The sequence below is a fragment of the Miscanthus floridulus genome, chromosome 2 (assembly GCF_019320115.1).
Source record: "Miscanthus floridulus cultivar M001 chromosome 2, ASM1932011v1, whole genome shotgun sequence".
NCBI classification, from domain to species: Eukaryota; Viridiplantae; Streptophyta; class Magnoliopsida; order Poales; family Poaceae; genus Miscanthus; species Miscanthus floridulus.
Genome location: NC_089581.1, coordinates 17,355,848 through 17,373,244, shown reverse-complemented (window position 1 = coordinate 17,373,244; position 17,397 = coordinate 17,355,848). Strand labels below are relative to the sequence as shown.

Sequence of the window (17,397 nt, the reverse complement as noted above, 5' to 3'; positions counted from 1 at the left end):
GACGAACCTCTCGCTCCGTGCGGAGGCTAGAGGGCTTTCCCTGCAACCTCGCCGAGACCCCTGCAACTCGAATTCGCACTTGTGGGCTCGGCAAATACGATAAGAACTCCTCACTCAAAACGCGAAAACGAAAAAACCCCTGGAGGAGTAACTCCACTCCTCCAGGGCCTCAGGGGCTACACCCGGCGGGTGCGCTCGCGCGCACCCACCGAAACCTTAAGAAGCAAAACCCAATCCCTACGGGAGCGGCTATAAACCAAGCCTCGGCAAACCCCTAGGAGAGTGCACGCACTCCTCCGGGGGCTCGGGGGCTCGGAGGCTACTGTCGGGTACCGTAGAACCGGGTACCCCGAGCAAACGTCAAAGGGGTCACTTGAATCCCATCAAAAAGTAGAGCTAGAAGCTAAGCCGTAGGCTCCTCACCAGCTACGTCCAAGCCTACCAGGCTCTTCGCCCCGCCTCAAGGCTCAGACAGGAAGTCTCGGCATCCCGACGCTATCTTCGCCTCGCGAGAGGCCTTATTCGGAAGGCCTCGGCAGGGAGTACAATCTCCGCCTCGCGCGAGGCCTCTCGCGGAAGGCCTCGGCAAGGAGTCCGATCTCCGTCTCGCGCGAGGCCTCACTCTCCGTCTCGTGCGAGGCCTCATTCTCCATGTCGCTCGAGGCCGGTTCGTCCGCAGCCCGTCGCCCCCCGCCTCGACCGACCCTCCTGACAACACGTCATGTCCCATTAATACGCCAACCACTCCCGCGATCTCAGCCGGACGATGGCTCGACATCGCAGAATGGCCGATGGGACCTGAGGTCGCATCAGCGCCATACCGGCTAGGACAGGGCACGGCGGGGATTACCGGCCACTATGTTCTGACGCTGTGCCCACGATCAGCGCCCACACTACACTGTGTCCCGCGATCCCCGCCTCGAAAACAACATCGCATTGTGCACCAAGGTCTCGGCTATCTCGGGGTTCGTGCCCGCCGAGACCCCCCACTGCGGTGCAGCCTCGGCACCGACCAAGCCTTGGCCTCGTGCACAGTCCGTCCACAGCGGCTTGCACGTCCACCGCCGCACCCACTCCGAAGCAGTCCCGGGGCTCCCACGACGCACAGGATCGGATGGGACTAGCACGCCGCCCTAGTGCTCCAAGGATGGACCACTCCGACGACCACGCCGCCACAGGAACAGGCCACAGGGCTCGGACATGCCGCCCCTGTTGGCACGACGCCAGGTAGTTAGTACATGTACTGTCCTTGCCCTCCCTTCAACTATAAAAGGAGAGGACTTGGACCACTTAGAGGGGGACGATGGAAGAGGAACACTGGGTAACACACACACACACCTCCCCAGCTGCCTGAGAGCAACGTCTCGAGCAGCCCACGCGACACCTCGCCGAGACCTGGGATTAGCTCCCTCTCTCACCGTGCTTGTAACCCCCTACCACGAGCACATCGGTGCAAGGAATACAAGATCTATCTCTCAGACTGGACGTAGGGCATCGATTGCCTGAACCAGTATAAACCTTGTGTCTCTTTGCATCACCATCCGGGATTGGGGGCATGCAGTTCACATTTACTGGTTGGTTGAGGACCCCCGGTCCAAAACACCGACAGTTACGGTTGCACTTTTTCTCTATGCTGGTACAACCACTCTTCGCTGCAAAGCAAGGATAAGAACGATTGATAGTTGATCGAAAAAAATAGTTTTATTAATTTGACTATTTAGTGGCAATTACAATAATCGCATTCTATGTAAGATGCTGATAAAAAATGATTACAAAATATATTGCTTTTTATGGATATGATCCTATAGACACAAATTTTCAGTTTCAGTTTCATCCCTATGGCAAAGTTTACTTTTTTTTTCTTATTGTGTGGTTCTCTCTATTCGTGCTGGTACGATTGAATTTTGTTTGTGGAGCAATTGACAACACGTCCACAACAAAATCATCGTTCCACAGATGATGACATAGCTTGGAGCAAATCAATTTCTCTTACGAAACGTTCAATGATATTACCCGGAGAAAAACCCACTTTTGAATTGGGAGCTTCATCAGAGGAGCTTGTCGGCATTGGAAATGACACGGGCAACCGGGGAGCGGTGCAGTGTCGGTTGCTAGTAACTTGTCCTCACTATATGAGCCTAATAGAATGTATATTCTTCTTTCACGTGTTTATGGGCTCTTACTATAAAGGTTCAAGCTGCTTAAATGATACGAAGTACATAGCATGTCTTGAGTGTGATGTTTGTTAAGAAGAATAGTTTTTTAAAATGCATTTTTAATTTGTCTTCTAAAAGGAATTGCCTGAAAAAAAATGCATAAAACATACTCCTCCCCATTAAAACAGTGAGGTTTAGTTTCTCCAACTCAATCGGTGGGATTTCTCTTTCACCATTTGAATTGACGTAATTTACCATTTCTGCACATCCCATAAAAGTCATAAATTTTCATATGAACTCGGATAAAAATAAAACTATATAAAAACATACACTATATTTATCATACACATTAGTGTGACCATGTTACTCCGATGGTGTAAGTTTAAGTCATCTGTATTTTGTATATTGTGATTGGTGGATGCTCTGGTTCAACCGAAGCAACATATATAGTTGATACAAGGACTTAAGTAATTAACTCTATTAAAATGTCAACCTTTTTGTTGTGGTCGTGATGTAAATAGATGACACTAAGGGTTCGTTTGGCATAGCTTTAGCTCTAACATTCATGCTAGATCTACAATTTATAGGCTGAAATAAAGTGGTTTAAATATTTATATATTTAATCTATTAACAAGACGAGTTACATGAACTTGACATGCTTCCCGCTCAAGATCTATGATTTCCTGGAACTACAAATACCCATATCAAAAAAAAAAAAAATCTACAAATGGAGCTCCACCAAATATGGTTTTAAGTCCATATATTCTGGTGTGCACATAACATTGAATATATGTGGATGAGAGTAGATTTATCTGCGAGCAACTTTTAAACAGCATGGTGAGTATTTGCGGACTCGTGGACAATCCTCTTGCATCTTATCAAATATGAACGGCCAAATGAGTAGTAGAACAAGTCATAAAAAAATAGAGCTAACGGCCTTAAGATGATGGGGACATTTAAGGTCCTATTTGAATCCATTAGCTGCTAATAGTTAACTAGTTAATAGCTCATAGCTCATAGCTAACATTAGCTAGCTAACTGTTAGCTACTATTAACTAATTTGGTTGAACTAGGAATATATTTGTTAGTTGGGTATTAGATAACAATTAGCTAAATTATTAGCTGGACCTGTTTAAATTTAAAGGAGTTAATTATTACTAACCCCTGCAAAAAAAATATTCTCTTCGTTCTAAATTATAAGCCGTTTTGATATTTTGACATCAATTTTGTTATATATCTAGATATAACATATGTCTAAATACATAGCAAAATTTAAATAAAAAAACAAAATGACTTATAATTTGAAACAAAGGGAGTTGTTATTAGCTACATGGACCCAAATAGAACGTGAGTTTTTTATTGACCCGTTGAGGTTGAAGGGTGCTTGTTTCCTTTTGTATTTTTTTGAAACGAAATTCTTTGCATTATGTATCACTACGTTTATATTTTATATATTTTATATTTTATCGAGGCAATAATCGAGACAAATATAACGTACAGAACGAATAAAAAGCGAGAAAAAGACTAAAGATCCACAAATTTGTCATGAAAACGCAGCAGTTTGTACATTGGACACGTCGTGGCAAGTTACTCAGACCAATGGCGTGCCGCCACGTTCACAGGTAGCCTGCGTGGACAGGCCACGGGAGCACCACCGTGGCACCGTACCACCTTCCGCGCATCAAGCACCACCATCGTACAATCAACGGCTTGGATAAACCAACGTGGCTACAAAAAAAAATAGAACAACAAAAAAGTTCTCCTCGTAATTAAGAAGCTCAGAGAACCCAAAAGAGCAGCTCGCCGGCTCCGCCGAATGGCAACTTCCCCGAACCCCACGACGACTCACCGAGCCGGCGCCCAGTGACCCTTCCAGAAGCTTCCAGAGGGTCACCGCCATGGCCGCGCCCTTCTTTTCCACTCCCTTCCAGCCCTACGTCTACCAGGTCCGCGCTCCTGCCCTTCCCTGGACGATCTGATCCTTTTTTTCTCGAGTGATGATGGCCTCATCTCCGCGTAGGATGTTAGGGTTGGATTCGAGCTCGCGGGGCTGGATCCATCCGATCCGCTGCTTGTGGGCTCCGATTGTGTTTGTCACGTCTGATTCGATTTGAACTGTGTGGGATGGTTTCAGAGCCAGCAAGGATCTGTGACGGCGTTTCAGATATCCGGTGGAGATGTGCAGGTCCTGCAGGTAGTTTCTGGTGCTCAAATCTGTTCTGCACACTTGTAGATCCTTTCTTCACATGAATTGCACGTAATCACCTGCAATTGTTGCGGGCAAATTATTTTTATTAGGTGATGCTGAAGTCTCAGGAGAAGCTGACTGCAAAACCAGGTAACTGGATTCAGTCCTTATGCTCTGTAGCTTGCCTGCTCAACTAAGTATCTTTGTTTGTGACCTTCAAGCTGAACTAAACCTAGTAAATAGGGTGCTAACTAGTCATTATGTGGCAGGAATTGACAAATTGTATGTTTTTTATCTCTTCGTACAAAAGTATGCAGCTCTAGTGTCTACTTTTCCTTTTGGTTGTAACCCTGCCTGTAACTCACAACGGATTAACCTTCTGGTAGGTAGTTACTGATAATGATAACCTTCTGGTCGGTAGTTACTGAGAATTATCTGTTATATACTTACATATGTATCGTCTAACAAAAAATTGTGTCATACAGGCATATAGCCCTAGAAATTGTTAGCATGTGAATAGCGATTATTTCATCAGTCAATCATTGTTGTTTTCTTTAGGTACAATGTGCTACATGTCTGGGAACATGCAGATGGACAACAATTACTTGCCTGAAAATGATGGAGGCGTGTGGCAGTGGATTTTTGGGAAAAGTGTAAGCAGCACTGTTTTCTTTAATTCTGGATCTGATGATGGATATGTTGGGATTGCTGCACCATTTCCTGGGAGGATACTGCCGGTTAGTATTTTGCTTCTCTTCTATGTTTTAACTTTTCTCTTAGTATCACCTTTTCTTTCTTGTGCAATGTAGCTATGAGCTGCTACCCCTACCTCGCTCCCCTGCCTAACAATGCGATAATTTTCTAATGTGAAATAAATCACTATATTGTCCTCTTATGCTAACAAATTCAAGACTGTATTTGTTAGCTACTTAGCTGTTGATTTTGTTTATTCCTCTACAACTTTGAAATTGATTATATGTCAGGTGAGAATTTGTTAACTTTAACCATCCACTTGAATACATTTGTCATTAGATTAGACACCAACCTTTGCTAACCTAACTTTATGATCGTATACATATGATTACGAAGTGTTAAGAATACATCGCAACTGGCCATTTAGCTACCTCTTACCAGATTTATGTCAAGCATGCCTGCAGCTATGGAACTATGCAGCACGGATACAGATACGTGTATCGGTATCGGACGGATATGGATACGTGGATATGCCATTTTTCAAAAAATCCCGATACGCGAATACGTTTTATTTTTTTACAAAAAAAAACAAGATACTTTAAAATTATTAGCAGCTGATCAGAGACTACTTACTGTAGTAGTATAATATAATAATAACAAACGTAGATCTCTGATGTCCACCACTTATCCCCACCGACACCTTAAAAAAATCAGAGTCACTCTCCACCGCTCATTCCCCCAGTCATTCTCGTTCCCACCCTTCCAATTTCCACACGGGGAAGACAAAAAAACAAGAAACAAACTGGGAGGCGTTGTCTGGGCTGTGTCGTTGGCGCTTGCGAGTGCAGGCATGCACTGGCGCATGGGGCGGTGGTGCTCATGCCGCTGTGCGCCCGGACGTGAGGCGTCCGTGCGGGATTGCAGGGTGCGGGCGGCGTCGGCGTCTCGGTGGCGCTCGCGCGTACGGGCGTGCAACGACGCCTAGGCCGGCGGCTGGCTTTGATGTGTGTCCAGGCGGAGGCGGAGCCTCGTCGCCTGTGGCCAGCGGCCGGCGAGCGGCGATGCAGCGTCACCGAGCGCGGAACGGGGACGCGGCACGAGGCACGGGCGTGCGACTGCGAGCGTCGGGGACAGAGGATAAGGCACCGGCCTTCTTGTTGGGGGCTGGGCGTATCGGCAAGGCAGATACGTATCAGTTCACGTATCCAATTTTCACGAAAATAGGAAAAAATCGGATACTCTGAGGATACGTATCAGTGACGTATCGGACGTGTATCCGTGTCGGATACGTATCCGATACGCGATACGAGGTCCCAGCGACGTATCCGTGTAACGTAGCTATGGAATGTGCTCAGTATTAGAGGATTGGCATTATAATTGTGCATTGATATAGTACTAGAATTGTATCTTAGTCTGATCGTAGTTGCTTGCGTCTGTTACAGGTAGATCTAGCAAACTTTGGTGGAGAACTTCTTTGCCAGGTTAGTTACTGTCTCATTTGTTTGAAAATCAAGAGAACTTTGCTTGACAAATAAGAGAACTTCATATGCTTAATTATTATCACAGGCAGATGCTTTTCTATGTTCGGTCAATGATGTGTCAGTCTCTAGTACAGTTGAGCCAAGACCACGGAATATTGAGATTGGTGCAGAGGTTGGTTAACTTTGTTGAGTTATATTGTTAGTTTGGATATTATTGCTTTGGATATGATGTGATCTGTACCTTTTTTGTTCTTGTGTCAATGGTTTCTTGCTAAGTTGCATTCTGGAATTTGAAGCTCTACAATTTTTTTCTCTCCAGATGATCCTTAAACAAAAGCTTAGGGGCCAGGGGATGGCTTTTCTTGTTGGCGGTGGATCAGGTACAGACTGTTTTGCACTTGTCACATAGTGAGATATATATCAGTATATGAGAATGCAATGCCATCTACACTGTAGCAATGCGAATTGGACGGATGCAAAGTATTGGGCTTAAAAGATGAGCTTCATTGCTGTAAATGGTTTAGGCATTTAGGATACACTGAAAGATTATATGATTTGCAATGCAACATTAGGTTGGCGCATTATGCATTAACAGATACAGATGTTGTTAACAAGGCAAACACTTACAGTGATATACAATTTAGTTTATGTGTACATCATTAGGCAACTACAATAATTTAAATATAGCAGACCGGTCACTTGGCACCTCAGTTTGTTTTCCATGAACAAGACGTGATCTCATATAATTCTTTTCACTTTAGCTGGTTATTCTTGACTGGTAACATGTGGATGGGATGTGACTGGGAATATTTTGCTATTCAATTTTCAGTCATGCAGAAAATCCTCTCTCCCCGAGAGGTTATTACCGTTGATGCTGCTTGTATTGTGGCTATGACAACCACCATTAACTTCCAGTTGAAGAACCCTAACCAGCTTAGAAGAGCAGTCTTTGGGGTCAGTATCATTCCTTCATGTTTCCTTGTTAGTTGTTCATGCTCACAATCCCTAAGAAACATCGCTTGTGCAGGGTGATAACCAGCTAACAGCATCTCTCACGGGACCAGGTGTTGTTTTCATTCAGAGTCTGCCATTCCATCGACTCTCACAGCGGATCGCCAGGTATGATAAAGCCATGTATCTGTTGCATTGTTCTTACTTGCCGCTGAGCGTACATGACTGAAAGTTTATTCTTATTTTATCAAGCAGTAGATCAGTGGCGGGCCCAAGTTTGAGGGACAACCCAAAGTTCTTCATCCAGATTGTCATGTTCTTCTTCCTGGCCTATGTCATGATTGTATCATCCATAATTCTGACAGATGTTTAGGCGATTCAGCGAGCTTTTGATGTATTCCTAGACAAGTTATCGAAGAGTTAAAGCTACCTCCCCAATGTTAATGTAGATGTAAGAGAAGGAATTTCACAAACTGTTGTTAGAAACCTCAGCTGAAAGTTCTTCAATTTTTTGTAACAGTTTGGAGGGAGACCGGGGTTCTTCTTGGTTAGCGTGTAAAGAGTAAGACGGCAAAATCAAGTTGCACAGCATATGGTGTATATACAGTAACTTGTCCTCCTCTAAACTAGGCCCTGTTTAGTTGCACCCTAAAATGCCAAATTTTTCAAGATTCTCCGTCATATCGAATCTAAGCATTAAATATAAATAAAAAATAAAATTAATTACACAGTTTAGACGAAATTCACGAGATAAATCTTTTAAGCCTAATTAGACTATGATTGGACATTAATTGTCAAATAACAACGAAAATGCTATGGTAATATTTTGCTAAAAATTTTGGCATCCAAACTGGCCCCCGGTGCTCTGCGTTTTTAATAATTGAATCGGTGATTTAGTTGGAGCAGTTGTGTGTTCTTCATCAGTCATGTACTCATCTTGAATGTGATGTATTATCTCGAGATTTCCAATTCGCCAATGCAGGCGACATTTGGCCCTGTTCGACAGGATTTATTGCTGCTGCGGCTGATTTGTAGAACTAATTTATTGTGAGAAAAATATTATTCCATGGCTGAAAAAGTAGAGCTGATTCTGGCTGATAAGCTCAAGCGAACAAGGCTGGGCTGTTGCTTGAGTTTTACTACGGAGAGAAGCATGTAGTCAGGTAATTCGGTTCGGTTTTTTTTATTCAAGCCACTACAGTTCAACTTTAGAGATATATCATTACCATTCATCTATTCTTCTACCTGATTTATGCCATTTTCTACATCTTTCCGGTGTCTGGACCCATTGTCAGACCATATACATATACGCATCTTCTGTACAAACCAAAACACCCCTGCTGCTTCTCTCTCACACCACTCGTTGACATGTGGGGCCCACACCCACACCCACACGTCAGCTTCTCCTTCAACGTCCAGACGTCTTCCTCCTTCAATCTCCTCTCCGCTGTCCAACGAGGGGGAGTGCCTGAGGGGCGGCGACTGCTGCAGGCCTGCGTGCCCGCGTGGGGCTGCAGCTGCATGCTCGTGCGCCCGCGTGGCGGCGGCGGCTCACCTGCGCGCGGCCGTGGCGGCGGCTGCTGCACGCTGGCGCGCCCGCGTGCCGGCGGTGGCTCGCCTGTGCAAGGCCGTGGTGGCGGTGGCTCGCCTGGGCAAGGCCGTGGCGGCGGCGGCTGCTCACCAGCTCGTGCGCCCGCGAGGCCGCGGCGGTGGCGGCGGCTCGTATGCGCGCGGCCATGGCGACGGTACGGGACGTCGGCCTCGCGAGCGGCTACAGCGTGCGGACATGGCGTCGGTGTGGGAGGCCGGGCTCGTGAGCTTCTGCAGCAGGCGCCCGGGCTAGCGAGCAGGAGCTCTGCTCCGGCGGCCATGGCGGCGACGTCGGCGAGAACTCAAAATTCGTGGCTTACACTTGATGGTTTGCGATGAGATCACGTCCAGGGGCTAGCTACGCGCAGCCATGTGTGCGAGGAATTGGAAAAGGTTGGCGCAGTTGGGACGAATTTGGTCGCGGGGTGAAAGTCAGCAACGATGGCGGCGACAGCATTTTATAGTCACGCGGCGTGGAGCAGACAACGGCTTGGCCGGGCTTCGGCAAGCTTCTAGGCACGGCTTGGGCGCCCACTTGCGTGTGGCATTGAAGGCGCGAGACCTCGTGACGAGGCGAAGCACAGAGGTGCTCGGCGTTGATGGCGGACAGGTCGAACAGCGTGCTGTCGTGGTCGTTTCGAGCGGCCGTGGTCCATGCCTGCTGGCGTCAAGGAGAGGCCTGGATGGAGCTCCCGTGCGGGAGGTCGGGCTCGCGACCGCCTCCTGCGGTGTCCGCCTGCCCCTCCCGTCTCGTCGGACGCCGTCCTTCCAGGATGGCCGGAGGTTAAAGGACAAGCTGACGTGTGGGTTCCACACGTCAGCGAGTGATGTGAGAGAAGCAGCAGGGTGTTTTGGTCATACAAAAGATACGTATATATATACGGCCTGACAATGGGCTAGACACCCGAAAAACGTAGAAAATGGCATATATCAGGTAGAATCAGAATTGTAATGATAAATTTCAGAATACGTGAATCGTAATGATATATCTCCAAAGTTAAAGAGCTGTAATGGCTTGAATAAAAAAAAACTTGTCTGTTCACACTCGACGAAGCACGAGGCACCTTCGTTATAGTCAGGTGATTAGGTTAATCTGATCTGTTTATCCTCGATCCAGCGGCCCTCTTTCTGGGACGGACCTGTAATTTCGTTTTCTTTCGTTCTCCTTTTGGCCCCGATTCAGACTGACGAGTTAAATTGCAACCGGAATACGATTGGGGATCTGTTTGATTTGCCTTTACAACAGATCCGAATTGCGGGCCTCCACGTGGAAGAAATCAGATCCGCCGAGTAGGCGAAGAAGGATGCCGAAGCGGGCCAGCGGCGGTCCGATGATCGCGGCAGTCGTGCAGCAAAGCGACGGCACCTGCCATCTGCCATCTTCGGTTTGGTTGGCCTCCAGGCTCCACTCTCCAGGAGCAGCAACAGTGCAACCCCAGGCGTCTGATTTCGACTGCCTGGGCAGCTGGTTGTCCCCGTCGCGCCGCGCCCGCATGCGGAGCTGCTGCTTTGGCCCTCGGTCTCAGCCGGACCCTGCCGAGTGCCTAGTTATTAGGACTGGACCGGACCGGCGGTTCGACCGTTAAAAGACCGAACCAAGTCTACACCGGTCTGGTTCACTTAAAAGACTGTCTGTGCAATCGAACCGCTAAAAACCAGTTGAACCGGCCGGTTTTTTACGGAACCGGTGAACCGGCCGGTTCCATACGAACCGGTGAGTTTTTGAGTTTTTCCAAAATTACCCCTCTGTGCACTCAATACGACCTTATCTAGTTAGGGGCATTATTGGAAATTGGCTCCAAATCTTGCATTGAACCGGCCGGTCCGGAATGGTGCTGTACTGCCGTGCGTGCAGTCTGCTCTGGCTGGTGGCGTGCATCCGCTGTGCACCTGCTGCGATGGTCCCCACAGGGCCCCACCTGTTGTGCACGCGCTCACGCAGGTGGTTCGTTGATTGGACTTTTGGAGTACTGGACCTTCACGTGTCTTTTAAATTTTAAAAATTCAAAACTTTTTTCGACGGTTATTTTTTGGGCTGATAAACCTGGCTGGTGCTGGTTTATTATGAGAAAGAAATACTGTTGGCTGGCTGATAAGCCCTGGTTGAAACCAACAAGCGAACAGGCTGAATATATCCATTTTGATTATCTGAATGACCTCTTCACAATAGTGCACTCCATTTCAGTATTTGAGATTGTTTTACAATGATGAATATTTAAATTACTATTTAGTTTTTTTACCAATTTATAAATACTCCATATATTATCTTTTCATGCGCATTTTATGTTTCTTTATCATCTAATTTGCATATGTAATCAATTATTCAATTATATGTTATTGATTATTTATTGTATATTATTATATTACACCGGTTCAAAATATTTGTGGGCGGTTCAATTCATCCGGTCCAAAACTATCGAACCAGCGGTTCAACCGGTTCTTAACGGTTGGACCAGTGAACCAGTGAACCGATGGCCTTGCCGGTTCAATCTCCGGTCCGATCCTAATAACATGGGCCGAGTGCCGACCCCATCTACATCCCCATCGGCGGCAGGCCCTTTGCTCACGTCGCCGGTTCCTTCGAGCTGCTCTACCCTCGGACGCTGCCGCCTGACTACGGCGACGAGGGCGGGGAGCGCGAGCACGTCGCGCCTCCTACAGTCCTACGCCGTGCATCCCGATGGGCATACCATCTTAGGCGACGTTCCTTTAGTTGGAAAGCCATGGTTAAAAGTATTCTTTATTTGTTCACTGATTAGTTGCGAGAGAAAAACTTTGTTCGCTGAAATAGTATAGCTCACGAGACGAGGGCCTAAGTCGTAGCAGCGAGAACACCACCTTCACGGCTTCACATAATTACCTTGGACACGGCGGAGCGCGCGTTGAAGCACGGCGGTGGCTGGAAGCGGCGCGGCGAGTAGTCCGCCGTCATTTTCTTTCCCATTGTCTTATGTTACGGCCTTCTTCTTCCTCCGTTCCTTGCTGCCCTAAGTCAAGAACCCATTCGAGCGCGGTTTACTGGTGAGCCCCAGCGGTGGATCTCCGTCCGCCCATAGCCTCGTGCCCTCGTCCAGGAAACTTGAGCGGCAGAGGGCCGAGCTCAGGACTCCAGTACGGAGATGCAACAGCACGAGCTTGCCAGCTGTGGACCTGCAGTTGCCGCTGCTCTCATCATCCTCAGCATGAGCTGCACAAGCGGGCTGAGCTACATGCTGCAAGATGTGGCTGCAAGCGAGCAGCAGCAGCAGATGGGGACGAGGGTCGAGAGGTACATGTAGCGGTTGTCTCGGAGGAGCGAGATAGAGTGCGTCGGGAAAAATTACAGGAGAAAGTAGGAATTCCCCGATGAAATAAGGGATCCGACCTGTTTTCGACCCCCCTTTTGCCGAATTTTTTCTCGTTCCTGTTTCACGTAGGCGCTGAAACGGAGACACAGTTTACAGAACTTGATTCGCAACTTTTTTATTGCTATATACACTGCGGACACAGTGTCATTCGCGTTTTTTTACAAGAAAGTTCTGCAAGCGGACGTGGTTTTGATTACTCGTAGTAGCAAGTCGTAACAACTGCACGAGTAGTTGCGCTAAGCACGCTCTTCTGCACGCAGGCTTCTCATGACATGCTTTCACTGTTCCTGTGCTCCACATGGGACAAGGCCACACGACCTATGGCCTTGGGCGCTCCTGGTTGAGCCGGGCCGCCGTAGTCACCGCGTCCGCCACGCCGCCCGGCGTGGTCGTCATGTCCAGCTTTGTTCCGTATCTCCGCGGACACCACCCTCTCAGCGTCCTCCCGCGTCGCCCCCTTGTCCGCCGGTAGCCTCTCTCTCGCGTTCTGCACATACGGTCACGCAACTCACGGTCACCACTGACAGTTCAAAACACTTCGCCTACAGGCTACAGCTGCGAACCGAGAAAATGACAAAAGCAGAGTAGCGAGCGCACACACCGAGAGGACGTTTCGGAGCTTGACCTTGTCCTCGTCGCGCAAGGCGCGGGCGTTCTGGTCAGCCTCTGACTGCGCCGCCGCGGCCACACCTCCAGGGATGGTGGCGTGGGACCCGGTGGCGCACGTCTCCACGACCTGGATGGCTGCCGCGTCGCTCTGGTCGACCGACCTGTCTCCAGCCATGGCGACCACGACCTCCAGCGCGCGGCCGATCGTGACGGCGTCCTTGTCCAACGCACCCAGTGGGTCCGTCATCGCCACGGGCGCTGGGGTCACCATCTTCGCCACCACCTGCCCGCCGATGGACTCGGTGACGACGCGGCGGCCTCCGAGCTCGGCCTTTACGACGGTGGCGCCGGCATCGGGCGACGGGGCCCGTGATCTGGGCCGTGCCCACGTGGCCCGCGCACGCGTTGACCGTCGCGGCAGACCGTAGGACGGCGGCGGGTCCGCCCCTCTGCGTCGAGCTATTTGGTGAGAGACCATTATGGGAAGTGGGCTTCGGCGGAATGCCATCCCGTAACGGGGCTTCGCCAGGATGCCATTATTAAGTACGACACAACCGTTAGAATGCCATCCGAGAGAATTTAGAGCCTTTTATTCCCCTTCTACCCCTCCCTTCTCTCTTTTCCTTTCACGGTCGCGATTGAGACAGACGGAACGGGAGCCACGAACGGATCGAGCTCTCGGGCTCTTCTCCTCCGTCGCCGAGGTACCCTTCAGAAACTGCTGTCATGGAGGCCATAGGAATTCTGATTCTAAAATGAAATTTATGCTAGATACAGTTGCGATGTCAAAACACAAAATGTGTCACTTTTAGTTGCAATAGCCACAACAGATTCTTTGTGATGCAACACACAAACTCGCTCGCATAAAGTCACTGGAGCTTTGATTTTGGAGACATTTAATGTTCCAGAATTGTTAGTCAAGTACATACTTTGTTAACACAACTATTGTCGACAGCTCGATTGTATTGAGCGTACAAGTTTTCATACAAGTTATTAGCAATATAGTACAGCTATATGATCACACGTTGCTTTGCTTGTAGAGCTTCGTGTCCAACACTTGCTTCCCACACATTGCGCACACTCCTGGAAAAAATCAATATTATGATCAGAATAAGGAATTAACTAATTTCAGAAGCATTTTGTTGAGTCATGAACTATATGATAGTGATACTTCGAATGTGTCAATGCACTTAAAATTCATTTACCATGTTCCCTTTCTAGTGTGTTTCTTACCTTTAGAGTAAGCACAGGTGTGGCAATATTTTGCGTCCTGGTGCACCTGTTGCTTGCAGATTATACATTTGGTGTTTCCATATGGAGTCCACCTGTGATTAAGCAGAAGTGTGTAGAATTAGACCACAATCACAATATTACCTTCAATGGACAACAGATGTGATTTGAATATTAAGTTACAAAAAAGAACATTCTGTGATTTCAATAGAGACAACAAAAACATATAGCTTGTTCTGGAAAATATCCAATGAGGCTAAAGAATCCGTAGATACAGAAAACTCAGTTAAAATTTTAAGCAACATATTTAGAAGGAACAGATCTTGACTCCTGACCAAACAAACAGGATATCAGCCACACACTGGTGACACATGATATTTCCATGGAAATTCAAGAGCACCTTGCTTGAACATAAGGATCAAATAAATATGAATTTTGATTAAAGATTCCTAAATAAAAACTGGAAATCCTTATCCCCTACCACCCCATATCCATATGAAACCCTAGCTAGCACCTGTTTCCGTACCTTACAACATCAGAACTCATATTCCTTCTCACCTTTTCTATCTCCCCTGTGTATTCCCACAACTAGTAATGAAACATTCATTAATTTGGAAGGTGGTTTCTTCATATTCCTATGTTAACCGAGACAACAGTTGGCGTGACAGTTTCTCCGATAAGACCAAAGTTTATCATTTATAGAAAGAAATCCTTGTGGAACATGTGCCTTGTTGTCTTCCAGATCTGTGACACTTGCAACAAATAATTCACTATCTATTCAGTTAAGAACTAAGGAGGACATCCTTACTACGGCCCTGCATTGAAGAGAGATAAACTTTGAGGGGGCTTTTTTTGGAACTTTTTTTTTGGGGGGAACTTTGAGGGGGCATTAGGCTACATGCTACCACCATCGTGGTACCAAACTGTCAAGAACAAGAGCTTGTACTCTTGTACAACCGACGTACTATCAGTCTGATTCAGTTGAAGGCTTTAAGGGAAAAAAATGAGGGCTAACACAATATTCTAAAATTAAATGATTTAGGTGGCTCAAAATTCAAGAAATCAAGTCTACCAGCCTGTCGATTGAGTTGGACCAGCAAACAATTTGTTTGATTGATTGGTTACTGACTTACTGTATACTATCTTCATGACTAGTAGAGCCATTAACTCTGGTGATTTGCCTCTTTATTAAAGAAAACCAAAGCTCCTACCCTGATCTGTTGAAGGTATCCCAGAAAACGAAATTGGGAGCCCAAGCAACAGGCATCAGCTGTTCGCGCGTGATGTCAGCCCAACCCTGACCGCAAAGAACTACTAGTAGTAGGGGAGAAGGCTTGACAGGGGCAGGGGAAGGGAGGATGAGGGGAGAGCTGACCTGTTCTTCTTGGAGAGGAGCTTGTTTTCGTTGATCTTGCGGCCGCCGCTCTCGTTGGTGTTGCTGGCGCCCTCCTTCCACTTGTCAGGCATCTAAAGGCGTGGGGGAGCTCGCGGAGCGCGGGCGGGCGTGGGGGAGCGCGCGGTTGCGGGGGATTGGCCGGGCGTGGGAAGGCGGATCGAGCAGGCGGCCGTGGGGTACCTCGGCGACGGAGGAGAAGAGCCCGAGAGCTCGATCCGTTCGTGGCTCCCGTTCCGTCCGTCCCAATCGCGACCGTGAAAGGAGAAGAGAGAAGGGAGGGGTAGAAGGGGAATAAAAGGCTCCAAATTCCCTTGGATGGCATTCTAGCGGTTGTGTCGCACTTAATAATGGCATCCTGGCGAAGCCCCGTTGCGGGATGGCATTCCGTCGAAGCCCACTTCCCATAATGGTCTCTCACCAAATAGCTCCTCTGCGTCCGGCTGAGCACGGACTGCTCCGCGGCCTGCAGCAGCGCGGCGTCCCTAGGAGCCACGCGCCGCTGGGCCAGCTCGCCTGACACGTCGAGCACGTCACCGTACTTGACGGGCTGCTCCCGCGCGTGCTGCTGCAGGTCCTCGCCCTACGACCTCCTCGTCTGCCCTTGGCTCATGTCGATCTCCACCACTTAGCACGTACGGGCTGCTAGCTAGTGACGAGTGTCTCGTGCTTCAGTGCTTGAGAACCGCCTGAATGGGTCCGGTCGAGTCGGTGCGCAATATATATAGGGTGGCCACGTGCTAGAGCGGCGGGTAGGGAGGCGCGAAGCGGGGACACGCAAGGGAGCCGGCGGGGCTACGTGGGGGCGTGGAGCTGAATCCGTAGGCGCCGTCGAGTCTGTCCACCTAACAACCGTTTGTTTTAGCATTCGGTTACACCTAAATTTTTTCCACACGGTTTCGTCTTCCTCCTATTTTTAGTTACTGTTCATTTTCTTCTTGGCACAAATCACAGATTACAAGTAACAAATCATATATCACAAGTAATAATTTTTTTCTATGAAAAGATAGAGACAAAAATTGAGGGTGGTACCGGAGTTGGAGAAGAAGAAGCTCGTCGGAGTTTGTTTCCGATGCCGGACGCAGCAGTGGCACGGCGGCGTGTTATGGACTAGCTGTTGGGCCTTCCCAGTGTTGGGCTGTAGGTGTGTGTATGAGCATAGCAGACCACGAGCCCAGTGTTGCAGGACCAGCGTGAATATAAGCTGGAGCCGTGCGTCTTCTTGGGGAAATACGTAAACTCTGTAACCGTTCCCCAAACAGAATCCGGACATCCCACGGACTCCGACCGTGTTCTTCCCCTCCCATTCCCATGCTTGCTATTTCTCAGTCTAAATTCAGATTCCAGTTACCAATCTAGGATAGCCAGTTCATAACAATTGGTAATCGGAGCTCGGTTGATTTGGGGAGAAAATTTTTCCACAAATCCTGGCGCCGAAGAAGCGAAACCCACCAAAGTATCAGATCGAGATGGCCGCATCCGTGGAAGAGTTGAAGGAGACTATGAAATCCATGGCGACCCAGTTCGCCGGATTTCAGGAGATGACGACGACAACGCTGGATAAGCTGAGCGCTCTCGAGGCTTGGCAGACCATGGTGGAGGAGTCCCTAGGTACGCTACTTGAGCGGTCGTCTGCGACGGCAACTCGGGTCGAAGAGGCCGCTTCTCGCGTGACGAGGCTGGAGTTCCGTCCACCTCCACTGCCTCCCCCACCGCCGCCACCGCACTAGAACCTGCGCGACCCACCTCAACTTCGCCC

At 48.4% G+C, this 17,397-nt stretch overlaps 2 protein-coding genes and 1 pseudogene across 3 annotated transcripts; 1 reads left to right on the top strand and 2 right to left on the bottom strand.

Annotated features, from left to right (window-relative positions):
- Window positions 1–3,933: 3,933 nt before the first annotated feature.
- LOC136518582 (uncharacterized) lies at window positions 3,934–8,095 on the top strand. 2 transcript variants are annotated; one of them, XM_066512263.1, is made up of 10 exons: window positions 3,934–4,102; window positions 4,291–4,350; window positions 4,455–4,494; window positions 4,903–5,081; window positions 6,480–6,518; window positions 6,604–6,690; window positions 6,838–6,898; window positions 7,348–7,472; window positions 7,546–7,637; window positions 7,725–8,095. In XM_066512263.1, the coding sequence occupies exons 1-10, from the start codon at window positions 4,055–4,057 to the stop codon at window positions 7,840–7,842; spliced, it is 849 nt and encodes a 282-aa protein (XP_066368360.1). In that variant the 5' UTR covers window positions 3,934–4,054; the 3' UTR covers window positions 7,843–8,095. The 2 variants fall into 2 exon arrangements, with proteins under 2 accessions (XP_066368360.1, XP_066368352.1); XM_066512255.1 differs by having other exon boundaries at window positions 7,722–8,095.
- Window positions 8,096–12,724: 4,629 nt separating this feature from the next.
- LOC136518598 (late embryogenesis abundant protein D-34-like) lies at window positions 12,725–16,251 on the bottom strand (annotated as a pseudogene).
- On the bottom strand, window positions 13,875–15,880 carry LOC136518656 (uncharacterized). The gene is made up of 3 exons (XM_066512330.1): window positions 15,621–15,880; window positions 14,249–14,340; window positions 13,875–14,098 (listed from the first exon to the last, which is right to left on the bottom strand). Exons 1-3 carry the CDS (start codon window positions 15,710–15,712, stop codon window positions 14,034–14,036), a joined length of 249 nt encoding a protein of 82 aa, XP_066368427.1. The 5' UTR covers window positions 15,713–15,880; the 3' UTR covers window positions 13,875–14,033.
- Window positions 16,252–17,397: the final 1,146 nt, after the last annotated feature.